This window comes from Octodon degus, unplaced genomic scaffold (assembly GCF_000260255.1).
Source record: "Octodon degus isolate 3935 unplaced genomic scaffold, OctDeg1.0 scaffold00016, whole genome shotgun sequence".
NCBI classification, from domain to species: Eukaryota; Metazoa; Chordata; class Mammalia; order Rodentia; family Octodontidae; genus Octodon; species Octodon degus.
Window position 1 is genome coordinate 17,203,118 of NW_004524592.1, and position 24,837 is coordinate 17,227,954.

At 39.6% G+C, this 24,837-nt stretch overlaps 1 protein-coding gene across 35 annotated transcripts in view; it reads right to left on the minus strand.

The window, feature by feature from the left end:
• Ank2 (ankyrin 2) overlaps positions 1-24,837 on the minus strand; it is a 370,586-nt gene that overhangs the window by 15,600 nt on the left and 330,149 nt on the right. For 31 of the 35 annotated variants that reach the window (XM_023710116.1, XM_023710124.1, XM_023710125.1 and 28 more), the window contains 7 exons: positions 21,280-21,402; positions 19,303-19,335; positions 17,445-17,466; positions 6,795-6,869; positions 4,085-4,216; positions 2,799-2,942; positions 250-523 (listed from right to left, as the gene is read on the minus strand). In XM_023710116.1, coding sequence (XP_023565884.1) covers positions 250-523; positions 2,799-2,942; positions 4,085-4,216; positions 6,795-6,869; positions 17,445-17,466; positions 19,303-19,335; positions 21,280-21,402 — 803 coding nt within the window. Of the gene's footprint in view, positions 1-249; positions 524-2,798; positions 2,943-4,084; positions 4,217-6,794; positions 6,870-8,555; positions 14,754-17,444; positions 17,467-19,302; positions 19,336-21,279; positions 21,403-24,837 lie in introns of all 35 variants that reach the window. The other 4 variants (XM_004626671.2, XM_023710092.1, XM_023710106.1 and 1 more) reach the window with 2 other exon arrangements.

Here is a 24,837-nt window from a genome sequence, read left to right on the forward strand (position 1 = left end):
CTGGTTCCATCCCCACTCCTGTGGTGCACGGAGATGGCTGTTGAGACTGGGCATGGTGGCGTGCACCTGTAATCCCAATGCTTGGGAGGCTGAAAACAGGAGAATCACTGTAAGTCTGATCTACATAGTGGGACCCTGTAGACCCTGTACCAAATACATAAAAATAAAAATAAAAATAAATAAAACTGGCCCTGCCAGTGTATGCCAGGCCCTCTGGGCTGCTTCCTGGAAACCACATTTGGAACTCACAAGTATTCCTGCTGGTCATCAGGCAGGTCCTGCGCTTTTCCTGAGAAATCTTGTTGAGCTTGCTCTTGGTGCATCTGGGCAGGTAGAACTGCTGCAGAGCTGTCTCCCTCAGTTTTGGGGACACAATCCTGGAAAGTGGAGTAACCCACAGAAATATCTTCCTCAGAGACGATGGGAGGATGATCGGCAGCCTCGGGCTCTTTGGAAACAGCTTGCTCCTCTCGCTGCTGCTTGTGCTGTGAGGTGCAGAGCTCCTCCGGAAGTATTGAGAACCCTGTGGGAGGACAGTGACCTCAACTGAGTTTTTAATGGAAGCTCACCTATGTCATGTGCATGTTTAGTAAGCAGCTGTCCTTTGCCAAGTCCTGAGATGGGTCCATGGGTTAGAAATGTGAAGATACCAAACATCCCTTCAGGATGCTGGTCCCCAGAATAGGAGTCAGTTCAAATACAGGGGATGGGGCCTCAGGCACCTAGGAGTGGACATGGGACACCATCCTTAGTATTAAGGAATTTAGAAAGGAACTGCAGGGGGCCAGGGAGATGGCTCAGTGGAATAAGCACTTCCCTAGCAAGCACAAGGGCCCGAGTCCAATCCCTGGTTCCACACACACACACACACACACACACACACACAAAGTTAAAAAATAAAAATAAAGGAACTGCAGGGGATGCAATGTTTCAGGAGAGCTAAAGATAATTAGGTACCCCCTTTGATGGCCATGGTATCACATACAAGGGAGATCAAGAATAATAATAAACACTGAACAAATTCTGAATAGCTACCATGTGCCTTGTCAGTATTAATTTGTTCAATCCTTACCACAAAACTTTGTAATCAATGAACTTTTCATATAGAGTTTCATATGCCAGGCTAAGAAATCTAACTGTATCCAGGGCAAGAAGGTATCATAAAGGATTTTAGTAGAGAAGTGAACGACATTCACTCCTTATTTATTTCCTCAACAGATACGCATTAAGCACCAACTATGTGGTAGGTGCTGTTTAGATGCTGGATAGATAACAATGAACAAGGGAGAAAAACTTTTCTCTTTACTCAACTTCTGTTTCCATAGATGTGTGTTTATGATAATGGTTGGGAGAAAAGGCAACCAGGCTAGTATTTCAGATAAACCATCTAGAAAGGCTTAAGAGGTGATATCTGAGTAGTAACTTGAAGAAATTGGGAGAAAAATGTTCGATGGATCTAAGGGAAGAAAGTTGCAGGTCAGAAGGGACCGAGGCATGAGGATGCAGCAGAGTTAAGGGAAGGGCAAAGAGGCCCAGCTTCTGTGCCTAGAGAGAGGGAGGGACATGGACTAGAGCTGCAGCGCTTCTGCTGCACACTAATATGCACTGTCACTTAGACCTACAAGAAGTAAGATGCCACTGAAAAGAGACGAAGAAAGCAGAACCAAAAGGAAATGAGAGGGTGTGTAGGAGTAAAGAAATAAAACATTTAAGAAGATGGGATTATTTCTGCAAGTGTTTTGAGTAATCTGAACATTTAAAACCTCACCCCTTGATTTTGGTAACAAGGAAACAGTTGCCAACAACACAGACTGGAGTAAATTACAGAGATCGGTCTGGAGTGAACAGAAAGATAAGACATACAGACAGGAAACCCAAGCTACTCTTCTGAAGTAGCTTCCTACAAAATGAATAGGAAAGCAGAACAGAATCTTGGGGAATAGAGAATGGAAGGAGCTATTTTGCCAGGAACTTATTAAAGCACTACTGAGCCTGCTGCAGTTGTAGGATACTTGCGGGAGTGAGGTCCTTGATTGGTGAAAGAGGATGAAATCCAGGACAAAAGAAATGATGGCTTTGGCAAAGCAAGGACATTCAATCCACTGTAACAGAAGGAAGGCAGAGTGTAGGTCCTGAGACACACTCATCTCAGGAGATTTTGTAGAAAAACATGGGCATTTGCTCATAATTCTAAGAAATATGAAGCTGGAAATGAACAGGAATAGAGAAATGTTGGTATTTTGAAGGAAGGAGAAAAGATGTTAAATAGAGATGAGAGAGAGTGAGCACACAATGGGAATCTGTGAAAAAACCTTTCATACTGAAAAGGAGAGGCTGGAGAATACAGAAAGCCTGAAGAATTGTTGGAAAAGTAAGAGAAAGGGTAATCCTCCAATTAGTGTCCTGCAGGAAGTAGTGTAGCGATTGCAACGAGACAGCGCTAGCGGTGAGTGCAGAAGTCAGTGACTCACACAGAATAAACCTCGCAAGTGTCATAAGCACCACTGAGGAATTGAAAAAAAGGAAATGGGTGAGTCACTCATGCTGATGGTGAAATAACAGGGACGAGCAGTAGGGACAGCTACAAGACAGGCAGGAAAGTGTGGTAGCAAGCAAACAAATTATGATCACCAAAGGGCACCATCTACCTTCTAAAAACAGATGGTTGGTCCATCTCCAAATGAACTCCAAGCTCAGGTACACACACACACACACACACACACACACACACACACAGAGGGGGAGAGAGAGAGAGAGAGAGAGAGAGAGAGAGAGAGAGAGAGAGAGAGAGAGATGACCTTCACTGTGGTCCAGTGTAATGGTCTGCTCGATTTCTGCATAGCTGTGGCTGATGCGCTCCTGAACTGGCTCTGTGCTGGTCTCCATGAGGTGGACAATGTCCATTCGGTTGATCTTGGTGAGACATTCGATGAGGCTGGTATCTGAGGCATTAGGGACAGAGCACTGGTTATAGCTGAGAAATCCTCTTTCGTGAAATCTTTCATTCAGCTACTGAGCTAAATTTGTGATAGCTAACAGGAAGCAGCCAAAGTCTCACTAAGGGTGTTTACTAAGAGAAGCCAAAAATACACAGTGACAAGAATAAAAAATGGTACAGAGTGGGCACAAGCCCTAAAAGTAGAGGTGCCAGATACATATAGGACATCCAGTAAAATGTGAATTTCAGCCTTAAAAAAGCAATACTTTTTTCGTATAAGTACATACCAAATATTGTATGGCACATATTTTTGCTAAGAAGTATAGGTTGCTTATCTGTAATTTAAATTTAACTATGTGCCCTTCTTCTGCTTATATTTGCTAAATGTGACACTGCTACTAAATAAAATACAGAGAGAAAGAATAAGTATAGAGGTCTCAAGGTGGCTCTCTGGGGTGATGCTGCAGGAGGTGGGGAATTCAAGACCAGCAGAGGGACAAGCAGCAGCTCTGGTCATCTCATTGCCTAGTATATCCCATGTGGTCAGAATATCACATACACTGACAATCTACTTGATATTTTTCTGCCACTTAAGATATTTAGGAGTAAAGAAAATAGGAACTGAGGGTACAGCACTACCAATATATCAATGGCAAAGCTGGCCATGATGGTGCATGCTTGTAATCCCAGTACTCTGGGAGGTTAAGTCATGAGGATCACAAATTTGAGCCCAGCCTGGGAAATTTAATAATTTAGCAAGACCCCGTCTCAAAATAAGAAGGGTTGGGATATAGCTCAGTGTTCTTTCCTAGTAATAAAAAAGGGGGGAAAAAGAAATGGCATAAATGTCCATTAACTATTATGAAGAAAAATTAAAGACCTGAACAATGTTCCCATTGGTATCTAGTGCTGCCATTGTTTCCCAATGACTAACGCTGTCCATAGGCATATGGTGCAAGACTTTGCACACATGTTTATTCTAGAAATCTAGCAACATCTTGTTCTCACTCAATGATGGGAGCACTTCCAATTGATGGCATTTTTTTAGTTTATATTTTCATCTAATTTACAAGAATGGGGCTGTTTGAACAAGATAACAGATTTTCCCTTTAGTGTAATACCTTCCGCTCAGAGTTCTGCACCCACCTGTGGCGTGTTTCCCATCCCTTTCCAGCCAGTACTTCAATAGAGCATGGCTCTGGTCTTGAAGGGAGTTGGGGTTCTCGACTCGAATTTGATGAATTTGCTCCTCAGTGAAATCCAGTTCTCTTGCTAACTCTAAAAAAGAAAATACTACTCGTAAGCATGTTGCCTTCAAAGAGTTGAGTCTTTACACCTTGTCTGTGATTTCATAAGTGTTCTTGCATTGCTATATGCATTGCTATGTTTGAGCTCTTTTATTTCCACACATCAGAAGTCACTCATACATCTCTTTATTCTTCTCATACGAATTACGGATCTTTCACTTACTACTAAGTATAGGATTGATCACTGAACCTTTCTCTTAAAACTGGGGGTAGGATTGATTACTGCTATAATAGAAACAGCAAATGTGAAGCTATGATGATAAAACATGCTTAGCTCGGTCCACCTGATTCCAAAATACCATAAATATTTGCTTAAGTTCTTACTAATATAGTGGAAAATAAATGACTGAAAACAGAAGGAATGCACTACTTCCCACTTTTGATCACTGTGCATGATACTCTAAATACTATAAACCCTGTTTCTGGGTTTTGGATAAATATTGGTTGTAGGTATAGTTTGATGGCAGGATAAATCCCTTTCTTCAATTTGATGTCACATGAATAAAAGCTCTGGGATGCCTTAATTGACCTGGGGAAAAAGCAATATTTTCTTTTAAATTCTACTATTAACAATCTCTGTGGATACTTATACATTGTGTGTGTGTGTGTGTGTGTGTGTGTGTGTGTGTGTGTGTGTGTGTAAAAGAGGCAACTTCAACTGTCAATTTGACAATAGCCTTTTTTGTTGTTTTTTCAAGACAGGGCCTTGCTTGCTAGAATAGGCTAGCCTTGAACTCACTGGGTAGCCATTATGGTTTGTGTCTAGGTGTCCCCCAAAGCCTCATGCAGTTGTTGGGGGGCTTTTCAGAAGTGGCTGAGTCTAGAGTGTATGATGCTGAGATGAAGTGTGTGTGATCAGTTTATTGATTGGTTTGGCACTGCCCTAACCCCAACAGCTTAGAGTATAAAAGGGGCAGAAAGGCACTGTTAAGGTTCAGTTGTTGATTTTGCTGTCTTCTGCCCTGGGAACTGTTTCTCCTTTAGGATACCCCTCTCCTCTGGGATACCACGCTGCCTTGGAGTCAGCTGATTCTGCACAGAAACCTCCACAAACTAAGAACTCAAAAAATCTTTTTCCATCTAACTTGGAGGGCCAGGTATTTTGTCAAAGCAATGGGGGAAAAAAAGTAAAACAGTAGCCCTAGCTGGTCTTAAGCTCAGGGCAGTCCTCCTGCTTCAGCCTCCCAAGTGCTAGCATTACAAGCATGTGCCACCACATCTGGGTTCACAATATCTTCTAAAATTAAAAATATTTGTGCCTTAAGAGTTCTGCTTCTAGGGGCCGGGGAGATGGCTCAGTAGAATAAGCGCTTCCCTGGCAAGGGCAAGGGCCTGAGTTCAATCCCCAGTTCCACCAAAAAAAAAAAAAAAAAAACAAAAACAAAAAGAGTTCTGCTTCTAAGAATATATCCTATAAATGTATTCACAAACATATAACAATGCATTAAGATATTTTATTGCCATTACTAGGAAATAGTCTAAAATCTATTTACAAAGACTATTGATAAAATTAAATAAAATAGAATTCAATAATCATTTAAAAGAATGAAATACATATGTCTGTGTGACTATGATATCTACAAGGAATATTAGTAAATAAATTTTGCTTACTTTTAAATAGTAGATTATAATCTTCCTGTAAACCCTTCAAATAAATAAATCTGACCACTATTTTAAAATTTTAGAATGATTAAGAAAACAGACTCTGCCTTCCTTTTATTTTAAGTCATCAATTATCTTTGAAGGTAACGTGTACTGCTGTTCAAATCTTTAAGGTATTAAAAGAATATTAACTTTATACTGTTCATCTGAATAAAGTAGATATAAGTGATATAAAAAGATACCAGGTCCCAGACTTACAATGAGAAGAAAGAAATAAAAAGGAAGAACAAAATAAAGAAAAGTAGATGATAATTTTGCTTTAGTATGCTAAATTACAAGTAGATGAAAAGGCAGAGTTTAAATCTACAAGTCATAATTTGTAAATAAACCATATTGATTTTATAATTTACTTTCCCCTTGTAAATTACTGAACATATATTATCTTTAAACAGTCTCAATTTTCAAAAAGTTAGTGAAATGTGTTTGACATTCAATATTCACCCAAAACAATGTTTTTATGATTTAAAGAGGTTAAAAGCAGTAGCCCCTGGTTAAATTTCCATTGATACGTTATGTAAATTATGTCTTACACTGGTTTATAACACAATAATCTCTGCCAAATGGAGGTGTCTATAACTGCCAAAGAGGGATGATGAAGGTTGGTATAGTCTTAAAAATCTTCAAATCTAAGGTTATTCTAAATTTCAGAGATGATGACAATTTCTCCCTGTCCTCCTCTGAGCTTGCTCAGGTTCCACTAGTCGCTAATATAGAGCCTGGATCTTCTACTTCATAATTTATCTTTCTTTTTACTACTCCATGTAGTTTTTCCTCAAACAAAGGGAGGGGGAAGAAATTCTTTAAATTGCTAATGATCCTTAGCTGATGCATCTATATTGTTTAAACAAAGCAGATTTTGTGGAAAAACTGGTTCGCATGCATCTTACCTGTCCAGCTGAAGCCCAGGTGATCAGCAATATAAGCCAACCTTTCCTCGATCCGTTCCTGCTCATCCTGTGGATCTACAGAAGGTCAAAAACAGAATGGCCAAAGGTTGTCTATGGCAGGAGAGGAACCACAGTACTGATCATTCAAAGAATAGAGCCACTTGTCCAAATATTTGATAGTAGCACGTATTAGCTGTTACAGGTTAGATAATATCAAATTGTGCATTTGCCTGACTTCCAGGGTAGAATGAGGAATAATCTAATATGACTCATGAAAACCATCTCCTTCCATATCTCTCTAATAAAGACTACTTAGAGGATACAGTTCTATAAATTACAGACTTCTAGTCATCTTAGGACTTTAACATTATCTGAGAGAATAAGGCTCATGAGAAGACATTCATCTTGTTCATGAAACACCATAAATGGTACAAATCAGTGGAGTAATTGGTTAGGCCCTCCTACTGTTGTCTGTGGAGGTATGGATCATTTCTAGGTTATGCCAGAAAAAAAATCACAACAAAAACTCACAAAAGATCTTAATCATATCTGAACAGACTATCCTGGACTTATGGACCTATTTCTGGACTAATGTGTCCAGAAATAGCATGTACCTTATTTCTGATGATCTTAGAAGAAGAGACAATAACAGCACACATGTTTGTATATGTATGTTGTATGGGTATGCATATACTCTTTACCATTTGGGCAAAGATTCTGCCTATTTATCACTAGGTAAAATAGTATTATTAGCAGTATACCATAAATACTATGTTGTATTTTTCTCACATGCTATAAATTTTTCCATTCTTTTTTTTTTTTTTTTTCTTTTTGTGGTACCAGGGATTGAACTCAGGATCTTGCTCTTGTCAGCCAGCCAAGTGCTTATTTTACTGAGCTATCTCCCCAGCCCTCCATTCACTTTTAACTCATGGATATAGAGCTTGGAATCATGAAATTTTTTATAACCTAAATTTAAGACTAATAGTCTTCATTGTAGAGATACTGGAAGACTAGAGGCCGTGTCCCAAAGCCATCTATGGTTTTCTTCTTTACAGTTTAGAGTCATCATTCCTTCAGTCAACTTAAATTGTGCAAAGTTTGAGTTTTTGTTGTCTGCTGAATCTAATTGCAGTACATTCTCAATTCATCTACCATGTAAACAAAAAGCATATTTTTACCTTATGATTGTTTGCTTAAAGTGTTTACCAGTGGAATCTGAAATCCAACCTTTCTGAATCAAAAACAGATCCACAACAATTGGAATTTGAGGATATGAGAAATCTTGCGCAAATGGCTTCCTAATAATTACAAAAATGTAAGTACAAATTATTTCCAAGTGTGCAAAGATAAGAAGAAAAAGCAATGAGTCCTCATCATGTGAAACAAAAACCCCATATATCATGTGCAAAAGAGCAAAAGTGCTTCATTTGAGACTAAGCCTTGGACTTCAGAACAACAAAACTCAAAGCTTGCATGGCCTTACGTGCAGCAGCTAAAGAAAGGCAAGGTCATCCTCGCCTGCATATGTTTATGTTTTCCATAAGCATTCTCATTACTCAATCTTGAGATTGTTTTCATAGACAAGAGTATACAGAGAAAGCACAAAACACAAAGGGCTTACACAAACACATTAACCACTACAGAAAGCATAAAGGAAATGAGACACAAATCACCAAATAAAACAGACATACAAAAAAAAAAAACTATATCAAATTTATGACATGCGGATCACAGGGAATCCCAGTGGCTGGCAAATACCTTCAGCATGGTCATGGCCATTTTCATCAGGGATGCGTTCAATCAGAGTCTCAATGGACTCATCCCAAATGGGCCTTGTGTCAAAGATGTCCTCAGGAACTGAGTGCTCAGTCTCAACAGGTGGCAGATTTTCAATAACTGAAACTTCCAGGGCACTACTACTTTCATCATCTGAAGCTAATTCCTGTTCCCTCTCTGACTGTGTAAGTCTGTCCACTAGCTTAGAAGCCTCATCACTAATTTCCTCAAAGAATTCTATGGAGTTTCTGTAGAGGTCAAAGAAATGCTCCTTACTTTCTTTTGTGGGACTCATGACCCCCTTGCAGGAAGATGTGGCGCTTCTGCTCTTAACTATTAATTGGGATGCAAATATCTTTGGTCTTGTGTCCCCTTCCTCTGATTCTGACTCTAGTTCCACTGCCCTCTCTCTGCTCTCTGCCTCTGTCTCAATGTAACTTCTGGCTTTCCCTGGGCATTTGATCTTGGAGTCCAAAGGACTAGCATCAGATTCAGATTTACTTCTACTGTCTGGAGCTCTGCTTGTCACACCCTGTCCCTGAGGTGCCCTTGTCCTACGGAGAGATGAGTCTAGAAGTAAAAGCTGCTCTTCAACTCTTTGGATGGATGCTTTGATGGGGCTTTTAGACTTTGGTTTTGCATCCTCTTCCTTACTTTCTTCATCCAGACTGGATGGAAAATCTTCAGAAAATGCACACTCATCCTCTATAGATGAATGGGTAGTGGATGAAGTGGGGATAGTTCTTACAAGGATTTTGGATTTGCTTTCAGTAGAAGGCACATTCTCCATGGGTGCAGTAGGGATTTCAATCACTGATTTCTCTTCCTCAGGGGAAGAATCAGGAGACTCCTCATCACGCTCTGAATATATAGACCTGGTGACCGTGGAAAAGTCTAACTGAACTTGCATAACTGGTTCAGGGGAGTCAGGGCAAGGTACCTGCTTTCTACTAGAAAGGGAAGGTGTGTTAGTCATTTGCATAGGAAGGTCCTCAGCCCCTGTAGCAGTAGCCTCTTGTGTAGCCATTTCAGGAGAAGCTGAAATCTCCATTTGGGCATCAACATGAGTATCTGAAGTGAGTATTTCCTCTGTATCTTCACTTAGGTCATCTGGAAGTAATTCTGCTTCATCATCCACCATTTCTTTTGATTCTGAATGTGCTAGTGACTCAGCTGTCGTCTCCGACTGTGGTTCAGCCCCTGGGGTCTCCTCTTTCAGGTCTTCAGATAAAGTCTCTTCCCTGGATTCCTGACCAACTTGGAAAAAGTGAAAGCTTTCATCTGCGTAGGACCTTTTGGTCATATCAATGGCACCACTTCGGGTCATCTCAAATAGTTTTCCTTCCTGAAAGAGAAATGGATTTTGCTCACTTGTTGGGGTCCCCTCTTCTGTTGGGGTCCTAGCAGGAGTAGTGTCAGGGGTGGTACCCTGTGATTGTCTGTCTACCATCAAGCCAAATATCTTCTGCTCTTCCTCTTTTACCCGAGCCTCAAAGGCTTCATCATCTTCACGAATTTCACTCCAGGAATCTGAGTCCACATCAGTTTTTGTGATGATGACTTTGCTTATTTGTTCCCCAATGACTGCTGGTGTATTTGCCGTAGTGGGCTGGGGAAAGGAGGAGGAGCTGTCTGACTGCATTTCCCACACTGCACTTTCTGGTTTGGATTCTACTCGAAGGTTCTCGCTGTCAGAATTAGATTCTTTGCTTGAAACAGTTCCACTAGAGGAGCTTGTCACGGCTACCTCTGCTACAGAGGATGTGATGGTAACAGAATGCACTTTAGAAGAGTGAAGACTTACGGTATGACTAGCATCTATTTGGGTTTCGCTTTCTTCACTAGAGAAAAAAGGTTGAGAAGGAACGTTTTCATAAGGGCTTGTGATATGAGGCTCACAGATTTCATCAGTCTCCACTAGGTCTGACTGTGTCATGTCCATGGGTAACCTGTCTGTTTCAGTCATAATATATGAATCTTCAGTAGAGCAATCCTTTGCTAAGCTCTCCAAAGTTGGGTCATTGTTGGTTTCCTCCATTTTTGTAGTGGGAGATACAGAAGATCTGTCATTATCTAATTCCTTTTCTTCAGATCCTGGACAATGAGGGAAAGAGGACAATGAAGAAGGGCTTTCTCTGGGGCAATCTACTTGTAGGGATTCCACTCCAGAAACATCCAGTTCTTCTCCTTCTGTATCACCTTCATGAGTATCTTGAGGAGCTGATGATTCTTTATGGTTGATGAGTTGCTCACCAACATCATCACCATCCAACTTCTGGAGACCAGAAGAGATGGGAGTGGCCAAGCTGCTAGGACTCACAGCCTCACACCCATGGCCATCACAGACTTTTAATTGACTGTTGTCTTTGCTTAGATCATCGTAAGACCTATCTGGTTCATCAGTGGAAAGAGGATGAGTGTCTTCCTCTGAACCGGGCTCACTGGCTTTTCCATCTTCTGAGTTACCTGTCTCTCCCTGAGTATCTTCATTCATCTTGAAAGTATACTGTTTAGAAACAATAGGGTGAAAGTGTACTTCTTCAGAGCTGGAACTGGAGTCTATGCTAGATGGAAGTGGAGAAGGAGGCTGCACTCGAATAACTGGTTCTGGTAAGAGGCCCGAGTCAGCACCTTTCTTCAGCTGAGTCAGTTCAGGTTCACTTTCTGAGGAGGAAGAAGCCTTTCTACTTTCAGAAGTCACCAACACAGGGACATCACTTTCACTCTCCACACTCTTCATGTGGTTCAGTTCATCCGCATCCACTGAGCAGTCAGCACCTGGATCAGAGGATGACAAAGACTCCTCTTGCTTGGCCTCTTTCTTGTAGTCCCTTTTCTGCTTTGCTTCTTGTTCAAGTTCATCAAACGTTTTAATTTTGGTTACCATTTTGAACATCTCTTCCTCAGGGGTGAACCTCTTTTTCTCCCCATTTTCAGAGTCATCCTCCTCTGCACATTCGTGAATCACAGCTGGTTTGGGGGTACATGCATCTGTCGCTTTGGGTGTGACCTCATAGCTGACTTCTTCAGAGCTGGGGGTGTCAGGGGAAAGGGGGCTCTTCCCTGAGCTCTCCATCAGTGATGTCTGCTCAAGACTATCATCCTCAGCACTGCCATCAGGATCTCGCAGTAGCCGGGACCGCATGGAGGCCACTTCTGTAATGAGTTCTGTTTTGGCTACTGTGGCAGGAAGAGGAAAGTGACTTGGTAGAACTCCTGCCTTCATCTTTGGTTCAACAGGGCTGTTTTCAAGAGAGTCCCGGCAAGGAGATTCTTTCAGGGGACTTGGTTCCAGAGAGTCAGGAGTTTTGTGTGAGGAGTTATCTTCTAGCACAGGGCTGGCTTCCAAAGAGTCTTTGTGGCTTACTGCTAGTGACTCATCAGCCATGGGGCTGAGGACCTCACTATCTCTGCTAGGGAGTGCAAGCTCTAAACCCTGGGGACTCCTGATGACTGCTTGGGGCTTGGATTCACTTTCTGGGTCTGACTTTACAGAAGTTTCAGATGGGAGTGAGGGCTTTGCCTCATCTGAGGAGGCTGTGGATTCCTGAGTTTCACTATCAGCTTGTGTCTGGGGAGCTGAACTTCTGTCAGAGTACACTTCCTTTGCCAGTGTCCTCGGGGTTTTTTCTGCTAGTGGCACACTAGGGCTGACAGGACAATTGTCTGTTTGTTTGGGACATATGTCTCTAGAAGGGTCTAGGGTGGCCTCCTTCTGAAAAGCCTCAGCAGAGGGCTCAGAGCCCTCAGGGACCAGAGCACCTTGATCTTCAGAGCCATCCGTGAGGTCTTTGGTTGTGGGATGTTCTTTTTCTGAATGAATTTCTGGAGGTGTTTCTAACCTGGCAGTTTCCTTTATTTCCTCAATTTGGTCCTCACTTTTTTTTGGTGAGAAAGAAAGGCTCTCTGGGCTGGTCTCAGGAGTCTCTGCCAGACCCTCATGCTTATAGCTTTCTTCTGAACTAATCTGCGGAGTCCCTTCCATCAGGCTTCCACATGGTGAAGCTGCTATCCCTTCCTGCTTCAGGCTTTCAGAGCTACCAGCCAAAGCACCGCTCTGTAGAGACAGAGCAGGGAGAAACTCATCCTTCATGTAATCTAGTGGGAAGGCTGTATTGAATGGGCTGGTGAGGACTTGGTCTAGGTGAACCTGTGCCTTCTCAGTCTCTTCACTCAGGCAGAACTGTTGGTATTTGTCATTGTCTTCTAACTCTTGCTTAATGACATCAGAAAAGTCCGTGGAAGTTTTCCTGTCTGGGCTGATCTGCAAGTCCATTTCTCCCTGTTCATCAGTCACCTTTTCCTTAGGGATCTCTCTCTCTCCCTGGCTTTCTTCTTCACGCAATGGCTGAGCAGGCTCTGGGGTTTTGTGGTTGGGAGTTTTCTCCTTTTCTCCAACTGCCTCTTCTCTCCTAAGTCCTATGGAGGAGGAACGAATACTTCTTCTGGATTCTGAAAGCCCTGTCACTATGAATCTCTGACCTCGTTTGATGGTCTGACTCTCTGTTCTCTGAATTTCTCTCTGACTTGCTATCTGCCCCTTTTCTTTTTCTCCTCGGGCTTTACCTTTTTCTTGTGTTTGCTTTTGTTTTGCTGATTTGTGCTCAAAGAGTCCAGTTTTATGTTTTGATGGGTCCTGACCAGATTGGAAAGCTTTCATCAACTCCCGGACAGACATAGTTTCCTCAATTCTCTCTGTTTTGGAAGTGGGGGACACAGGTGGTTGCTTCTCCATTTTCCCAGATGGAGACACAGGCAAGTGCTTGTCATTTTTCCCAGAGGGTGGATGCTTCTCTGTTCTTCCAGAGGGTGAAACAGGCAAGCGTTTTTCTGTCCTCCCAGGTGACACTGGAGGATGTTTCTCCGTTCTCCCAGAAGGTGACACAGGGGGGCGTTTGTCAGTTTTGCCTGAAGGTGAGACAGGAAGGTGTCGTTCTGATTTTGTAGATGACACAGGGGAGTGTCTTTCAGTTTTGGTTGAGGGTGATAAAGGTGAGTGTTTCTCAGATTTACCTGCTGCTGACACAGGTGAATGTCTTTCAGTTTTCGCAGAGGGTGATACAGGTGAATGTTTCTCTTTACTTGATGGTGACACTGGAGTGTGCCTTTCTGTTTTTGCGGAGGAGGAAAGGGATGAGTGTCTTTCTGTTTTAGAGGATGGTGATGTGGGAGCATGCCTGTCTGATTTCAGTGAGGGGGACACCATGGTATGTGTCCTGGGAGTGGCCTTTTTGGGCACATCCTCTTTGCCTTTGACTCTGATAGGCAACTTGCTTCGGCCTTTCTGCTCATCTTCCACTCGCTTCTGCAGGGCCTTCACTTTGTCCTTTATGGAGCCAATGGGTGTCTCTTCTATGAGAGGAGAGGTGGCCTTGGCAGTGGAAAGAGGAACAGGGGCCAGACCCGTATCTTCCTCTAATGACTCTTCAGAACTATCTTTTTTAAGTTCTGCTTTTTCTTCACTCCCTGGTAAACCTTCCTCTTTCTGTTTCTGCTTTTCCTTTAACTTTCTCCTCACTGGCTTCTTTATGCCCAGGCTTGGTTTGTTCTGCTTCTGAGTGGTGAGTTTTTCCTCTGGGGCTGCAGCCTTCCCCTCCTTGCTGGAGCTCCTGCCAGTAGCCTGAGGCTTGCTAGCCTCCCCAGTCTTCTCTTCATGGGGAGACACATATGCATTTAGGTCTTCAGCCAGAAATTTCACAAGTCCAGTGGAGTCTTTCTTTGCTTTGACTTTGCTGTCCTTCTCTAGTCTAACTTCTATGCATGGATATTCAGAGATTTCTAAAGGTGCTTTCTGCTTAGCCTCCTCTATTTCCTCCTCACTAACAAGAACCCACTCCTCCTCCTCTACTTCTTGCTCCTCCTGAGAGCGCTGCTGGCTGCCTTCATCTCTTGTGCATGTTCCACTTCTCAGGATCTCATTCACTTTCTCTAAGTCCTCTTTAACTCTTTCAACAATCTCAAAGGGCTCTCCTGGTTCTTCCTCAGCGACCTTCACCAGCTCCTTCACTTTCAGGGAACCTGCCTTATCAGACACATCTGTGGTCAAGATGGCGGTCATTTTGATCAAGTCTTGTTTCATCTCAGAAACTTCAGAGAGCAAGTCCGGACTTGCTAGGACAGGAACTTCATTAACGAGGTGACTTTTCAGGACAGATGTTTCTGTAGATTCTGTCTCATCATCTTTGATATGAATGAAAAACATTGAAAGTAAAATGGAAATCAAAAACGATATTGGCAAATGTAATCAGGACTGCAAGGACACAACGTCTTTTCCTGCCGTGGTAGGAGGGGCAACAGAATGGGCTGGGAATGGTGGATCCACAAGGCCTTGGAGCACAAGAGCAAAGCAAGGCTAACAGAAAAAAACTGAAAAGGAAAAATGAGCAGGAAATAACTTGCTTAATTTTTCTCACTTGTAGCACATCCACACATACAACAAAGCTATCACAAATAATCAAGACACACATGAAAAACCATCACAAAGGAAGAACACAGTGAAATTACACACAGGTATCTCAAGATTGTTCAGATGTCACAGATCAATGTTGGAAAGAAACCAAAAAATTATGGGGAAAAGAATAAGGAAAAAGCACTAGAGATCGCAGAAAGTTGGTTTCCTCTGGGAGAAAGCCAGTAATAGCAAACTCAGAATAATGCTCAATGGTGTATACACATTCCTAAACACATAAATCTGGAATTCAGTATGTTTTGTTCTGCTGATATGCAATGATGCCAGAAAACATCTCTGAATCAGCTGCAAACTGGCATTTCATCCAAGGGAAAGGCACACCTAACAATGGAACATATAGTCTTGTGCTGTGGACAGGCACAGTCCTTTCCTTGGAGCAACCTCCTTGTATGGGCATGGAACAGATGGACCAAGGAGGGAAAGAGAGGAAAGGAAAGGAAAACAACGGAAACACTTGTGATCCAACATACATGTGAGTCCAGAGTTAAATGTGAGGCATGGCAATCCAAGTCTGAGACAGTCACACGGGACACACGCACAGTTTATGTAAGCCAAGTTATTTCCATGCAAAGCAAAGGTGGAGTAAAACTGTTGGGAGAGGTAGCCTTGCGGAAAAGCATGGGCAGGAGGATGATGAGAAATTAGAACGGATATGTAAAACATTACTGTGGTGAAGTGCATCTATTTCTCTCTACATCCTTGTAGAAGATGCTAACTATAGTGCCTTTGAGGTGCAGGTTGTAGGAACCTGAAACCATTCATTGCCACAGGAAAATTCAACCAGACCTTTAAGATTTACTCAAAAAGTTTTTAAGAAAGAGGGCCTTCAAAAAAGCCTTTCTTTGGAGATTTTTTTATATATACATAAACATTATCTAATGATCCTCTTGAAAACAAAGCCAAACATAAGTCTAGATTTGAAATGTGTCAAACATTCACAACTAGGAATGATTCAGGAAAGCCCACGGCTTTATAGCAATACAGCAATGTTTTTTGCTTTTTGTTTTTAACAGCTGAGTCAGAAATATAGAAAATTTTTTATTTTTTACTAGGTCATGTGACAAGAACAAAGCAAAGACCATTTAAGAAAACATATCTAAAGATGAAGGATAGAAAAAAACAAAATCACTTTTAAAAAGAGAAATTAAGGAAGACATTCATAATGTCATTAAAACAAAAGGGCCTTCTCTCACAATATGTATTTGCTGAGTATGTGACTTTGCATTTATAAACTATATTAAAATAATTTATAATATCAATACAGATTTGTTCAGTTAGATAAGGCAGTGAACATTTGTTCAGCTTTTCATAGACCTTAGACCTGAATAATGATTTCACATGAGGGTAAGCTTCAGTTAAAACCATTCCAATTATGTGTTAAGGGATTGCACTGTATTAGGACTTCAAAGAAAAAGCTTGCAGGTCAGTATATAGGGCCAAGCAGCCATGTTAAACATGGCTGTGAATTTTCTTCTTTTGGGAATATCACCCAAAATACAGTACATTCCATTACATTAAAAATTAGAATTTCTTTTTCTAACCCATTTGGGGCATAAGAAAGAAAGCTTTAAAGTTCAACCTGAGTTTACATATAAGGAGCCAGAGTCAATGGACACAGGCCAGCAAATTAAGATGTCAGTCAAATACCACAAACCCAAAAAGAATTCCAAAATAGGTCTTTCCAGGTCTGCAAGGACCAATTTTCTCTGTATTTCATCAGGTTTGGGATTTTTGCCTCATCATTTAAAATTAGTAACTTCAGGAGGATTTAAATTTTGCATTCTTGGCTCCTAGGTGTTTCTTTGTTTTGTTTTTGTTTTTCCTCTTTTCAGAAAGCTTTCATAGAAGGCTATTAGATCTCAACCTGAAGATTTTGGTTATACTTCACCGCAGTAAGAAAGAAGTGCAAGGGAGGGATGAAGGGTGGGGTTAGCTTCAGCTAAGAACTATCAGACAGTATCACTTTTGCAGGTGCATCCTAAAAAAAAGAAAAAGAAAAAAAGAGATCTCTACAGATGTTACTGTTGCCTTATACAAAAAGTGATACTGTCCAGTAAGTGCTTAAAAAATAATGAGATGACAATGTTATGCTAACAGTTGGACAAAACGGTAGGGTGGCTTTCTAAACAAGCGCAACAGCAATACCAGGGTTAACAGGGATGTCAAAAGCAAGTGAATGCTTAGATGAATAATCATTGCGTTTTACAGGTAATTAGCTTACAAATCAGGAATATTTGTAATTTAACTGGCTAAGCTGCTTTTATAAATATATATTAATGATTAATAAGGGTAATATAAAAATATTATAGTGGTTAATAATGGCAACTAGCTTGCATCTTAAGTCATGCTTCTTTTTATTATAGCCAGCTTTCAAACAAACTCAATTGCATTTAAAATCTTACTTTTTTCTGATGTCATATCGATCTGAAAGAAAACATACATAAATTGCATGGTTACAAATAGTGTCTAGACTGATGGAACTAGATGTGCACAAGTTCCTATTCATAATTACACACATGGGATGGCACCACTCACTAGAGGAACTTTGTAGTAATTTACTACAGGTTTTTTCCCATCCTTGGAGTCTCTATTCTAACTTTTGGGGGAAAGGTCTCTTTTTTAGATACCACGTGTGGAAAAACATGTTATTCCTGGGAGAATAGGACCTAGGTTGTATTTGACCCGAGAAATACATAATTATTAGGGAAAAGGTCAGAAAAAGGGTGATGTCAATATTAATGAGTGTCAACTTAGTGGAGAAGAAGAAGAAAATAACAAACAACATGCAAGGGAATGCATTCTATAAAAGTAGTGTTATTACCATTAATAACATTCAAGCATCCCAAATCCTAAAAAGAGTATGGACTGGAATCTATTGCCCTGAACACCTCTGGAAGTACTCAAAGTAGGATTAAATAGTCATATATTGAATGGAAAAATTCATTTGTCAACATATAACAAGTTTATTGCTCTTTCAAGGAGTGAAGCTTCTCCTTTTGACAGCTGTCCAAGTGTCACACAGCACAGGAAGGAAACTGAGCACAGGACACTGCAGCACAGGGAGAGTGTGACGTCAGTCTTGCCACCAGCAATGGTGTGTATGACTGTATGTGGCTGGACAGGGAGTCTCTAACCACCCCTCTCCTCCTGTTGCATGACCAAAATGGCACACAAAAACAAGAGTGCAGGGATCCTTTCAACTCAGGCCTTTTAAGTTGCTGGTACAAGGTTTTATTACCATTTTCTTTGCATTTTTGTATTTCAAATGCATCAAAATAACATTATAGAAACCAGTATATTCCAAATATTTATACGTGCTTCAAAGTCTCAGTAGTTTTTGTAATAGGAGGTGATAGATCCATAAGCAAAAATAAGAAAGTTTCCTGATGAGTCATTTCATTTCTGTTGCAATATTTAGGCACTTACAGAACTTTAAAAGAGAGATCACATTTTTGTTTTAAATATTGAAACATATAATTCAAATGGCTATGGATTCAAGATAGCGTCTCTAAAGCCTGTGTTCTCACCTGTGGGACAGCATCACACACCTGTAGGGTGAGTGAGAGATCTGTATTGATACAGTCTGTGGGCCTCTTCAGAGGACCAAAGCTTATGAGAGATGCTCTTTAGCATAACTCTCCATTACAAGCCTGGAGGATGGATGATATATTCCTCAAAATAGTTTGTCTGACTGATTCTCAACTATTTGATCTCAGCATCACTTTATATGCCTAAAACTTAATGAAAAGCTCAAAGAACATTCATTTGTGCTATGGATAAAATGAATATTTGTATTACAAATTGAAGCTGAGCAATACTGGAACTCAAGACTACCTAAGCACACACTCCCTTGATGGTCTGAGAGACAATGTCATCACAGATTACAGATGCTCTAAAAAAGTCCTCCAGAGCTTGTCAGGGTATGAGAGCTAAAAAGACAAATAATGCCTTAGGGTTATTATAAAACATTCAGGCATCTTCAGCCTAACCTTTGAAAACTGCTGGTTTAGCCTTTGATAGGTGGCAAGGAAATATGTACCACTGCATAAAGAGCTAAAATTCACAGAGAAGCTTTCTGATTCTTTGACATGATGATTATACAAGATGAGAAACCCGAGGCTCAGAGCATTAAGTACAGTTCTGCTGCTTGGAGTACTAAGAACAGCTGTCTACCTCTCTAAGGACAGGTTAACTACAGTCTCTTATTAGTAGTTATAGTGAGGACACAGCCAGGAACAAGGGACACTATCACAGAATTACCTCTTCTTCTTGTTCTTGATCTGACTCTGATTCCTGGATGCCCCAAGATGCCACGCAAGATAGGAAAAAAAGAGAGATGGAAGAATAGAGAGTATTTAGAAGAAAACAGCAAAAATACCCTGTGACAAACATTAAAAGGCAGCATGAAGTCAGCATACTCTTTTTTCTCCTACTGCCAGCTTGTAGAAGGTAGGCAGAAAAAGAGCGCTGAGGAAGTCTATAGATCCAAGGGACACAAAGAAGCAACATGGCAAATATAATTCCATATGCTACATCACCAACAGCCTCAAAATTTGACATTTAATGAGTCCAGTTCTATTTGTCTACAGAAATAGTGACATGATATCACAGTCATTATGGATATTAGTTGAAAAGGTCAGAAGTTATAAGGATGCATATGGGAAAAACATCTCCAATACACTGGTAATATGTAAGGGTTTCATTATATTAAAGAGCTATTAAATTCTAAAGTATCTTAAATTTGTATGTTTGATATTTTCTTCTTTTGATTTTAGTTACTAACTAGAAAATTATCTTGACCATCAGTACTGACAGTCTAATATGTCTGGATTTATAAAGAAAAGGTAAAATAAATACTTTCTTTTATAGCAAACTAAAGCTCACCACAGCCAGTCAAAGCATACTCATCTTTGCAAATGTCACAGGTGGCCTCCAGATGTCATTCTATCTGCCACTCTGCCCAGGTGACTCACCGGTAATCGGTCTACAAACCTCAGAGTGCATTTGCTATCACCAGAGTCCACTTAGGCTATGCTCATTTAGAATGATTTAACAATTGCTATATTGAATTTCTGAAACACCAAATGCAGATATTTCATTTCCTTTTTAACCATTTAATAGGTATTGGCTATGAGCGTTAGCTGACTTTGGTTTACAAGAATAACTGAGCTCAATTTAAATTTGACAGGTATGGTGGGGTATGTGTGGTTGACAAAATTCTTTATATTATGAAACAATCTATCTCCCTACTTATTATCTATCTTTTATTTTGTCCTTTATACTTTGAGGTTCTCACATAATCTACTCCAGATATTAGCAACCACACTCATCTCCTTCCCCAACTCCAGTAACCTCTGGGAGCCACCAACCGAGTGCTATTATGGCTTCTGGTCAAAAAAGGATATTGATCGGAGGGGAAAAAAATTAAAGTAATAAGAAGGAACTTAATAATCAGCGGTCTTCTTTGAAGTAATCAGTATCCATGAGGAAATATGTAAATGGGGGAGAGTTTGAAAAGTAATGCTTATAGATAAACTAGGTCAGAAATTAGTTTTTTTCTTTCAAGTGTTTCAAATCTATTATTTGTAAAAATGAGGACATCTAAATACTGATTATATTTCATAAACTTGAAGAATTAATTTAATACTCCTAAAACAGGACATATTATAAGATAAATAAAAATTTGTTTTAGCCTAAAAAAAAATCATGAGTTCATTCTGTATTCAACAGCACATTACCCACCAGTGAACTGGGGGTGACTTGAAGCTAATGAACCCTAAAGTTTTAGGAGGGCCAAAGGCACTAGAATGGTTTCAGGAAAGCATGTAAAACTGATAATGATGACAAAGTCAACTATTTTACTTTTAAAATCAGTTCCAAGTGTCAAAATTTAAACTGATTTTTCTATGTCTCATCTATATTAACAACATTTTTAAAGTGCATTTATTTATTTATTTATTCAGCAGTAGTGGGAATTGAACTCAGGACTCTCTGCGCTTGCCAGGCAAGCACTTATTCTACTGAGCTATCTTCCCGGCCCATAAAGTGCATTTCGTGCATGATAAGTTTAACTAATTGTTCCTTGATAAGTGAAAAATTGTAAATTTAACAAGGTATCAAAAATGTTTATTATACATGCCTGCACTCAGTGTATCTTTGTTTACACTTATTTGAAATGCTTTAAAAATGAGTCTTTATATTTATGCTTTTAAAATTCCACCGCAGATCCTACAATACCTTTGTATAAATTGGCAAGGTGATGTTTAAGTTGCAAATAGCTTGATGCACCAGGCCTCTTGTGGATTTTGGCTCCTTCATAAATGATAGTCGACCGCAAGGTTCCTGAGTTGTATCGCGGACCTTGAACAAGAAAAACATTCACTCTTCACATATATTTGAATGCACTATTTAGTTAGCTGATTAGATCATCTTTAAAGTTAGAAAATGAAATTCATTTGTTAATACTTAGTAGGCATTCAAAGGTCTGTCCTTTTCTCTTTTCCTATTATAATTTAGGATGACTTAAAAAAATTATGACTGATGAAATGGTACAGATTTAAGGCATAGGATGTGGTATATGTATACTTGTGAAATAATTACTATAGTCAAGCTAATTAATATACCAACTCACATAATTGCACTCTCATTTTTCTTTTTTTTTTAAGTTTTTTTTTTTTTTTTTTTTTTTTTGGCAGAACTGAGGATTGAACTCAGGCTCTTGCGCTTGTCTGGCAAGCGCTTATTCTATTGATCTATCTCCCCAACCCCCCACTTTTCATTTAAGATTTTGCTTAGTAAATTTTGAGTATGCATTATTTTAACTATAGTCTCTGTATTATACATTAGATTTCTAGAACTTATTCTGCTTTTTAAAAACTATAAAATATACACATAAAATAAAATCTATCATTTTAAATATTTTAAGTGTATAATTCAGTAGCATGAAGCACATTTATAAAACTGTACAGTCATTATTCCAGGCTGAAGTTGCAACCACTAAATAGCAACTCCTGATCTCTCAGCCCCTGATAACCTTTATTCCACTTACTTTCCTCTGCAATATACCTGTTCTACTTACCTAACATGTGGACTCATATTTTTTGTTTTATTTTATGTAGTGTAATGTTTTCAGGTTTCATTCATATTGAAGTATTAGAATTTTATTTTGCTTTCTTACTTAGTAAAACACAACATAAAGTATCACTTACACCATTTTTAGGCATTCAAATCAGTGGCATTAAGTACACTCACCACTATCCATCTTTACTCAAAAATTGTTCATCCTCTCAAATTGAAACTCTGTATGCAGTAGTCACTTTCTAATCTCCCTTTCTTTTGTCCCTGAGCCACTCTCCTAATTTCTATTTGTGAATTTGATCCCTCTAGGTATATCATATAAATAAACCACACAATATTTGTCCTTTTATATCTAGCTTATTTCATGTACTTTATATTTGGGTTTATAGCTAGATGTCCCCCCAAAGCCTCCTACACTCATAGGTGGAGCTTTCAGGAGGCGCTTAGATTATGGGGCTGTAATGTTCATCTTCAGATTAGCGCATTCATGAATTCAATGTGATGTTGGGGAGTAAGCCTGATCGGAGGAGGTGAGCCACTGGGGGCGTGGCCCGAAACGCCATGGTCTATTGCTATCCTTCCTTCTTTTATATTTCTTTCTCCCCACGCCAGCCCCCTCCCAGCTGCTAGGTCACGAGTAATTCTCCTCCGTACTGTCTCTCTGCCATGATATCCTACTCTGGAGCCAATAGGATATGAACTGAACACTCTATAAACTGTGAGCCAAAATAAGCCTGTCCTTCCTTAAGTTGTGGGTGTCAGGTATTGTGTCCAGCAACAAGACAGTATCTAGGACATTCTAGGCCTGCAACACTCGCCCATATTGTGGCATTTGTGAGAATTTTTCTTTTTTAAGACTAGATTCCAGTAGGTACTTATGTCACATTTTGCTTATTCATTTATCTGCTAGACATTTGGCTTGTTTCCACCTACTGGCTGATAGGGTTTGGCAATGGTTGGTAAGAACAAGTGTGTGGACAGGATATCGTCAGCATCTTGTACTATGAATAACCACTATGAAGACACCAATATGCAATGTATTAATTATTGAAACTGTGCTACTAATTGGTTTTGAAACTGTCTCATTGCTATTTGTTTCTCAATAAAATTAATTAAACAAACAAAAAGAACATGAGTGTGTAAGTAACTGAGTCTCTACTTTCTGTTATTTGGAGCACATAGCTAGAAGTAAGTTGCTGGCTTATACGTTAAGTCTACATTTAATGTTTTGAGGAAGTAGTATACTGTTTATCAAGGTGGTTGAATTCCTTTGCATGTTTATCAGCCTTGCAAAGGTGTCCTGATTTGTCTCCAATTTATTTATTTATTTTAATAACGGCTAATATAATAGGTACAAAGTAGTTTGTCAGTGTGGTTTTTATTTGCATTTTCCTAAGCAAGTGCAGTCATTGAGCATATGTGTATCTTCTTTGAAGAAATGTCTATTTAAATCCTTCACCCACTTTTGTACTGGGTTGTTTGTACAATGACTTTTGCACGCAATGTCAAATATTAGCTTCATTTTTCAGCCGTCTGTGTTAAATGGATCCATTAGCCTTCAGGAGATACTGCTTAATGTGGTGATTTGTAGGAGTCTTTATCAATAATCAGGCAAAAAAGAGAGTCAGAAGTAGCACAACCAAATATCTTTAAGAGATTGTAAGAAAACAAAAAAGGAGTTTGCAAACCTGTGGTTGGAAAAACCATGGGAGCTTAAAATAATAGAGGAATCACTGCTGACAAACAGTTGGGAATTCATAGCTTGAAGTAGGTCTAGGAAAACAAAGATGGAGACTGGCCCCTACCTTGTGAGGAGTGAGCACTTGGTCTTGTGTCTGAGTGAAATGAATTGTGAAATGCAGGAAGGAAGACAAGCAGCTAGGATAGAGAGCTACTCATTCATACTCTTGTGGCCCTTTTTAAAAATCTGAATCTTACATAAAACTTGTACACATAACTGCTAAGTCGTTAACCTAGGTTAACATTCCCAGACAGAGGGTTCAAGCTCATGATGCATTGATAAGAATGTTTGATGAATTTATGAAAGTATACAATGTCTACAGATTTAACTGGAGGAAATTCCTAGTAAAGGTGATATCCTACTTCTCTGGAGAGATCTTATTACAAAGAGTTATCAGAAGTCTTTTGAGCCCTATATTTGTGAAATTTACATTTTTTTAAATCTAAACAGAAATATTTAAAGCAATAATAGGAAAATGTACTTCCTTTCCAATTGATTGGCCAGTTTCCAATGAATGCATAGGGCATAACCTGACCTTGTTTCCTCCTTACTCATAGTCTATTACTAAAAATTAAGATTTTTTGTTGTCATTTAATTTTATTTTTTTATTTTTATTTTTATTAGTTTTATGGAGAAACAAATAGCAATGAGAGTTTCAAAACCAATTAGTAGGACAGTTTCAATAATTAATACATTGCATAGTGTTGTCTTTGTAATGGTTATTCATAGTACAAGATGCAGACATGATATCCTGTCCAAACACTATTAATACAAATCTTTCTTCTCATTAAATTAAGAGAAAGTAGCTGTATATCTATCCTAACTATTTTGTATTTACAGATACAAAATGGTCCTTATTTGTATCCCTATTTTGTTTAGTTTTCTCAGAGATGGGTATTCCATTACCATTCAAATATTGTAGTTGCATGAATTCAGCAAAATAATCCAATATAGTCCAGTAGTCCATAATAGTAGTG